We start from the raw sequence: 7,776 nt of genomic DNA, 5'->3' as shown, positions 1-7,776 counted from the left end.
AATAATAATAATAATAACTATAAAAAATAAAAATAATAATAGTAGTACATAGTATCTATATCTATATTTATATATATATATATATATATATATATATAAAAGCAAAACTAAAAATATAAAAGAAAAACTAAAAATAAGACAAAGAAAACACGTGACAAAATATTAAAAAGCCACATGACAATTTTTAGGCCATAACTTAATTATATTGTAATAATAATGTATTAAAATTTTTAAATTATTTAAATTTAAAAATATATTATTCTTTATTTTAAAAAAAGATCTCATTAGTTTAAAAATAGAAATTCATGGTTAAAGAATTTTGAATGAACTTTTACTCCATTATGTATTTCTCTTTAAACATAATAATAATAATAATTGTTAAAATTGTTAATGCAATTCATATTTTAAATCATCATTACCTTTTATAAAGAAAACTAGATGTGGAAGTGCAAGCACAGGCCCAATTTATATTGCAAGAGAGATGTTGCATATTAAAACTATTAATATAAAGTTTTTGTACATTAAACTGTGATTGTTATATCAAAGCGCAAAAACAAACACATGCGGGTGTGCCAGGGTAAAAACAGTTGCTGTACATTGAAATGTCTATTGTTGTTTACATCAAAAGACAAAAAGTTAGTTCAGGCAGCCTGCTAGACTGATGCTGACATAGTGCATTTGTACATGCTATACCATCTGATGAAGTGGATAGTGCTAAAGCAAAATGTGAAGAAAGGTTGCTATATAGTTACAGCTGCAGAAGAAGAAAAAATAAGTGATTCTTCAGTAACATTAGTATGCATACAGTGACATATAACATATTACTAATATATATAATAATTAAATATGAAAGGGCAATTAATCATGTGAAATAGTGATCTAAAGAAAGGGTATTTAATCCGTGAATAACTACATGGTTTAGGCATGTAACATACCAAAAAAGGTGAATGGGATGAACAAGTTATCTATTTGTGGAGATGATGAAAAGGAACATAATCGTATAAAGTCAGATGAAGTAATTCATACACCTTTTAATGTGTCTAGTCAGGTACGCATAACGTAACATGATCCATACACACTGTATTGTAACTGTAGTACACAGGAAAATTAGGGCTAGCACATATAATTCCAATTATAGAACACTGTTTACTTCACATCAAAAAATAAAAATAAAATTTCTCTTTAATCAAGCACAAAAGGAAAATCGCATCCAAAAGCTCGAAATTAAATTAGAGTAATCCAGTTTTTCCAGTATAATTGAAGTGTGAAGATCCATCGGAAAATGAGAATAGAGGATGCAGATGAATTATCAAAGTATTGTTACCTTTAATCCTTTTTCGCGGGTGTGGATGGTTCAATTTTCTGCCTCTTCCCTGTTTGTTCTGTTTTAGTGAATGACGCAACTGCTAACGTATCGGCTTTTTGGTCTGGAAATCTGAAAGCTGACTTTTGTAATTGGAGTTTAAACAGTTTACGATCAAGTTGTTGATTTATACCCGCAATAGACAATGGTTGTTTCTAAGTGGAAAAGGTAAAAAATAGTACATTAAATAGGAGTTAGTGGTAAAATGAAATTGCAAGAGGAGTTTCGCCGTAGGTAATAATATGTATTTTTATACCTGGACTGCAACTTTGTCATATATTTGGTTGGCAGTTACGGACAATATTCTTTCTGCTAACACCTCTGACACTGTTGTTGTAATTGTCCCGCTCGAATCTGTTGAAGTGGCACCTGAAAGGAAAGAGACAAAGCTGTAACATTAAAGTTTCAAGTGATTTCAAACAACTCCCTAAATGTATGTATTCTTCGGCAGCAAGTGAACTCAATTTTAAGAAACTGCGATGTAGTAAAGTTTATAGTTATCTGGGGACCAATGGCCGATGTAGTTTACAGTTGAAGCAGTGGACCATTTTTTTTTATTGTAGGACGTACATACTGATTACAGTGTGAACAGGAAAGCAAGTAAAATAATTGAGAATGATTGGGAAGCGATATTCTGCCTTCTACAGGAACAGTCTGTACCTGCAACATAGGTGTATGGGAATATCAAAAACTTATTGAAAGCAACTGTGACAAAACTCTAGATTACAATTCCAAAGTGTTTTGTGTTCAGTTATGCAATCTTTTAAGGTGGCCTAAGAAAGTACAAACTAATCTTTTTGTACGAAGTTAATTAATGTAAACCGCAGAAAGATTTCTCATTGTAGGAAGGGATCTGAGTCAAGTTTGTTACGTTATATTGTTGAGCAATAACGCATACATTATGATGGAGTTACACTTTCGGTTGTCTCTGCTGTGTAACTAAGGTTGGTCATTTCATTTTGGATACAAAAATAGTTAGTACACACATATACATACTGTGGAATAAACTAACCGTAGATAGCGATTCTGGAATGGTGGATACAGATTGTACTTGATCTTCAATAGGTGCAAGATTGAGTGAGGAGGTTGATGATGAGGAGCTTCTATAAGATGATAACATTTGTTCGTTCTGCTTCACCCTGGAAAATGTTAAAAATTTAAATAGGGCAAATATTTTCATACATCTTTGTTAAAGGGGAGTAAGTTAATGTATACCAGTTCATCAGGGTATTTGCCTGCACATATTGAGGATTTGGTAAAATTGTTGTTTGATATCTTGTTGCCAATCTCAGAGCTGTGTATGTGAAAGGCGGAAAGTTTTTTAGTTAACCCTACAGAAAGAAGAAATAAAATGAGAGAGCGCAAAGAATATTGTAAATAATTACCACCACGGAATTCAGTGACGCCTATACGCTTGGCAAGAATTACTGGATGCTCGTGTAGGTGATCCAATAAGGTTGTTCCCTCATTGTCAGCTAGGTCATCCCATATGGTAAATAGAAAAGGTGTCTTGCTGATGGGCATACCAATCACAGAAATTGTTATAGTGAAAGCATATTTTAGCAAGCAGAGAGAAGGTTTGGTGAACTTTATGGAAGGGGAAGACTAACTTGCCTTTGATCCATCACAATCGCTTCCCGAAAGTGTTTGCTCTGGTCAGCTGTGTATTGCAGGGGCGCTGCAGTTAACTACTACTGCCAGTAAATCTAGTGTAATTGAAAGTAACATGTTGAGTAACAGCTTCATTACTAATGGGTATTTAGTTGATGCGGGAAAACAGCGAACATGTAAATTGGGAGGTTACCAAATTCAACACCTGGGTGTTGTTGCTCAATCGCTGAGAAAGGAAGTGTGGTTAACTTTCCTGGAGCAGGCAATGGCGCTTCCAATCCACCATTGTTGGTAATCGGTTCAACAATTGTGTATTTGCCAGCTACCCATTCGTACGTACCAGCTTGTATTGAGTAACTACGGGGATCCCTAACTTTCGTACAAGAAACAAGATATGTGTGGAAAAGAAGGAACAAACTGTCGTATCTGAGAATGTCATCGCCGTATAGCACTATGGAAACCTGTTGTTCCTGTAGTTAAGTGAAAGAGAAGCAACTTGAAATATGTTGTTACAATTATAGAGGAAATTAGTAAACTTTTCAATCCGTCTTTTCCTGAGGTGGAAATTCCTTTTTTCATAACAAATATTTTACGGATTCTAAAGCATTATTGTAGCTAACGTTTAGAATATTATCCCGAGTATTTAGGGGAGGTGCCGTGGTGTATGCTTTTTGCAGACGATGTAGTCCTGATAGATGAGACTCGAGGGGGTGTGAATGACAAATTAGAGTTGTGGAGGCAAACTCTGGAGTCTAAAGGGTTCAGGGTGAGCAGAACCAAGACAGAGTATGTGGAATGTAAGTTTAATGACGTGAGGCGGGAGAATGAGGTAGGAGTGACGCTAGAAGCACAGGAGGTAGGGAAGAGGGATAAGTTCAAGTATCTCGGGTCCGTGATCCAGAGTAACGGTGAGATTGACGAGGATGTCTCGCACCGTATTGGGGCGGGATGGATGAAGTGGAAACTCGCATCGGGGGTGCTGTGTGATAAGAAGGTGCCGCCCAAGCTTAAAGGCAAATTCTATAGGGTGGTAGTCCGTCCGGCCTTGCTGTATGGAGCGGAGTGTTGGCCAGTTAAGAACTCCCACATCCAAAAAATGAAGGTGGCAGAAATGCGGATGTTGCGCTGGATGTGTGGACTGACCCGAGGGGATAGAGTTCGAAATGAGACTATCCGGGAGAAGGTTGGTGTGACTTCAGTGGAGTGTAAGATGCGGGAAGCACGATTGAGATGGTTCGGACACGTGAAGAGGAGGGGCATGGATGCCCCGGTCCGTAGGTGTGAGAGGCTAGCGTTGGATGGTTTTAGACGGGGAAGGGGTAGACCGAAGAAGTACTGGAGTGAGGTGATTAGGCGGGACATGGAACAGTTACAGCTCACCGAGGACATGACCCTAGATAGGAAGGTCTGGAAGATGCGAATTACGGCAGAGGACTAGGGCCAGTTCGGGTCGCTAGTGTAGGGAATTAATTGGTGGGGGTGTATTCCTGTTATGATTCCGTATTCAGTGTTTCGTGTTCCGTGTTCCATGTTTATTACGAATCTGTGTGCTTTCCTCTGCTTTATATTCCTGCATTCCTGCTTTACTCTGTTTTATATTCCTTATGAGTGCCGTATCTATGTTATGTCATCTGCTTCTGTGCTGTACTATGTGTTTGTGTGATATCTCGTGACTTGAGCCGGGGATCTTTCGGAAACAGCCTTCCTACTTCATCAGAGGTAGAGGTATGGACTGCGTACATCTTACCCCCCAGACCCCACTAAGTGGGAATACACTGGGTTTGTTGTTGTTGTTGTTGTTGTATTTAGGGGATGGATATGGAGAGAAACTTACTCTTTCATCTTGCACGAGTATTGTTTGGAAATGGACAGATGAGTCTCTGCTCTTGTGAGGACGAAACTTGTCAATTACCTGAACCTTGCAGGTCCAGTCTGTAGTTTCTTTAGTTATGGAGTCAACAAGAAGTCTCTGATCCATTATGGTATCCGCTATTGCATTGTCGAAATAAAAGCTGAATTAGGTATCGACATACATAATAAGAGAGGGAAAAACTGATAAAAGCTGCTGGTACAGGATGGAAGAGCAGTGGGTTGCAAGCCAGAAGCCGAAAATGTTACAGCTGGCTGGAAAATCTAGTCTCCTGATTGCTTTGTCAGGAAATGTATCAAGTCATACCAATATTTTAGATATCTGTACGAATAATGTCAATTTAAATAAGAGAAACATATGCCGAACAAAAATTCGAAACTTTTGAACCAACCCACTCAATCTATACAAAGAACTTCACTACTTCAGATATCTGTACATATAACTTTAGTTTGAATAGGAAAAGTATATACCGAACAAAAATTCAAAGCTTTCGAATGAACCTTGTTGATCCATACAAACTTCTTCTTTTTGAACTATGCAGTTAAGCGGAATGAAAGGTTATATGTCATAAATTGGTCGTCCATCCAAAGTAGAAGGAACAAATTAGAAAGGAAGAATTAATCAATTTCTCAACAAATTGATCCAAAAGCAAAAACAAAACGACAGAAAAGTGATTGACCAACAATCAAGGAAAAAGGTAAATAGGCTAGCAACAGTTAGTACCTCTCCGTTGATTTAATTTCCAAATTACAAAGTCACTGCAACAGATGAATTTACCTGCAACAACCAAAGTAAAAGCAAACAATAAGCAAACAATAATTGATCAATCTAAAAATTTTGGAGCACCCAAGGTAAAATCCTTCATCTTATAGCTTGCCTATTCTCTAACCGATTTGACATATGTACATAGTTACGGAATTTTAAGACATAGCAACAGATTACAGGGGCAGAAAATATAGCAAAACTGACTATGGAATAACTGTTTAAAATTCTTTTCTCAGACAGAAGAAGCGGGGAGCACACAAAATTCGCAGTACGTATACCAGATCAACCAAACGACCATAAGAAGGATAATCTAATAGGAAATTCAGTTAGAAGAATTCAACATTTTACCGCTATAACACTATTCTTCAGTTAGCTGTATATACAATTCACCACGCAAAGGCTAAATAAGATCTTGAAACAAGCTCATATTTTCTTCAAATCCTACCAAAATTACAAGTACGGGATAGCAACGATCATGAACATAACAGATTCCAACTTCCCTAGAATGTACTTCGTCAATTCATATATAAGAGAAACAAAAAAATATATCAAAAAACGTACCTTAAAAGATTCTTCCATAGTGACTACTTGATGACAGTCCATTATTAAGTAATAAAAAACCTCACAAAATCAAAGTTGGCTAGTCAAAAGGTACAAAAACTGACTCTTTCTTAAAGCCCCAAATGAAAAAAATAGTACTCCATACTTCAAGAAACCCAAACAACAGTAACACAAATCTTAGAATTTTTTTAGAGAATTGGCAGAATCAGTGAAGCACTTACCTACTAAGAGAGCAAGACCTGAACTTTGTCACAGCTTCCAACTTCCAAGATTTGCTACTTCAGTCAAACAAAATTACAATAATGGAAAAATTAAATCTTTAAGATTATCAGAGAAAGCAAAAGTGAACCTGGAATTTTCAAGATCAGAAAGTATTAGGAAGCACATTAAGCATTTCGACAAACACCTTTCATGCATTATTTCAGCTATTACTTCCACTAAACTCCAATTTTTTCATACAAATTAATATTTAACCACGTTTCGAATTTACAGCTTTTTGAAACCCGCGAGCAGCTTCATCTTCCAACCATAAAGTATTCAATAAGTTCGAGAGAGAAGTATGTACCTCATTCTACTTCACTTGTTGGTTACATTCTTCATAATAAAATCTAAATTTAATAAATCCAGTCAAACAAATCTCAAAATCGAAGGAAAACAGTAGGACGAAGACACAACTGAAAGTACAAAATACTAAACTTTACAAATCATCAAATCAGTCAAAAGAACATGCAAGAAAAAAAGTTAAGATTATTACAAAATTGAAGGAAAAATTGAAAGGTAAATTGCAATAATAGTTTAGCCCTGTGTAAAACAAATCACAAAGCAGATTAACAGTAACAACTACGAACGCACCTAAGGAGAAGAAGGATCTCAGCTATCAAAAAGATCAGTAAATTGAAAGGGCTTTTATGAGTAAGATCAAAAACAGAGAAAACCTTTGTGTTGCACTTGTACCTTTTGGAAATAGTCGAAGCAAAGGGATATGGAAAAAATGTCAAAAAACACAGGAGAAAAGTTCAAGAATTTGTAGGTGTAACAGTTTCAGAAAATTTACTTGTAGCTTTTCGAAATAGTTGAAGCAAATGGATAAAGAAAAAATGTGGAGACACAGGAGAAAAGTAGTAGCAACAAAAATGATACGTGGCTTAAGGAATGGCTACTTTGATTAGTCGTTGTTTTCTTGCTTACACGTGCACCTGCTGAAACCAAAAATTAACACGTATAAAATGCAGTATAATGATGGAAATAACCCTGCAGTGTGATGACGGAAACAATCGTTGAAAGCTGGCAGCTGGAGGTTGTGCTGCCAGCTTCCACGTGACTGCTTTGATCAGCTGTACACCACTTGTATATATTAGTAATATATATGATTTTTTAATAAACAATAAAGGAAAAGAAGATAAAAAGAAACAGAAATGACCTGCACGTCTCTTACCCCTTATGTGATAAAGATTACTATTAAATTTGAACTGTGACATTTCCTTTTTAATAGCATATTTTAGCAGTTATAAGTTTTTGCTCCTTTATTTTTAAATTTATATTTATCTAAATTAATATCCTAATCAGTTAGTTTTTTGAATTCAAATTTAAATAAAATTTAAGTTGG

The 7,776-nt window shown here is 35.9% G+C and overlaps 1 protein-coding gene across 32 annotated transcripts; it reads right to left on the bottom strand.

Annotated features, from left to right (window-relative positions):
• Positions 1-464: 464 nt before the first annotated feature.
• LOC107850489 (replication protein A 70 kDa DNA-binding subunit B) lies at positions 465-7,488 on the bottom strand. 32 transcript variants are annotated; one of them, XM_047401834.1, is made up of 10 exons: positions 7,125-7,486; positions 6,392-6,448; positions 5,568-5,621; positions 3,168-3,444; positions 2,978-3,069; positions 2,749-2,876; positions 2,579-2,657; positions 2,376-2,502; positions 1,934-2,023; positions 1,620-1,732 (listed from the first exon to the last, which is right to left on the bottom strand). In XM_047401834.1, exons 5-10 carry the CDS (start codon positions 2,986-2,988, stop codon positions 1,676-1,678), a joined length of 492 nt encoding a protein of 163 aa, XP_047257790.1. In that variant the 5' UTR covers positions 2,989-3,069; positions 3,168-3,444; positions 5,568-5,621; positions 6,392-6,448; positions 7,125-7,486; the 3' UTR covers positions 1,620-1,675. The 32 variants fall into 32 exon arrangements, 27 of the variants coding, with proteins under 27 accessions (XP_047257790.1, XP_047257794.1, XP_047257798.1 ...); XR_007048692.1 differs by lacking the exon at positions 1,934-2,023 and adding exons at positions 465-754; positions 1,325-1,518 and having other exon boundaries at positions 2,974-3,069; positions 3,180-3,444; positions 5,568-7,477; XR_007048691.1 differs by lacking the exon at positions 1,934-2,023 and adding exons at positions 465-754; positions 1,325-1,518 and having other exon boundaries at positions 2,974-3,069; positions 5,568-7,475.
• Positions 7,489-7,776: the final 288 nt, after the last annotated feature.

Source organism: Capsicum annuum, chromosome 12, assembly GCF_002878395.1.
Source record: "Capsicum annuum cultivar UCD-10X-F1 chromosome 12, UCD10Xv1.1, whole genome shotgun sequence".
Classification (NCBI taxonomy): Eukaryota; Viridiplantae; Streptophyta; class Magnoliopsida; order Solanales; family Solanaceae; genus Capsicum; species Capsicum annuum.
Note: the sequence above shows the minus strand (reverse complement) of the source record. Positions and strands in the feature narration are given on the sequence as shown.

Coding starts and splice junctions, on each gene's coding strand:
- LOC107850489 (XM_047401836.1), bottom strand. CDS start 2,887: ATGCCCATCAGCAAGACACCTTTTCTATTTACCATATGGGATGACCTA. Junction 2,503..2,578: donor GCAAATACCCTGATGAACTG/GTATACATTAAC, acceptor AACATTTTCCAG/GGTGAAGCAGAACGAACAAA. Junction 2,024..2,375: donor TTCCAGAATCGCTATCTACG/GTTAGTTTATTC, acceptor CCTATGTTGCAG/GTACAGACTGTTCCTGTAGA.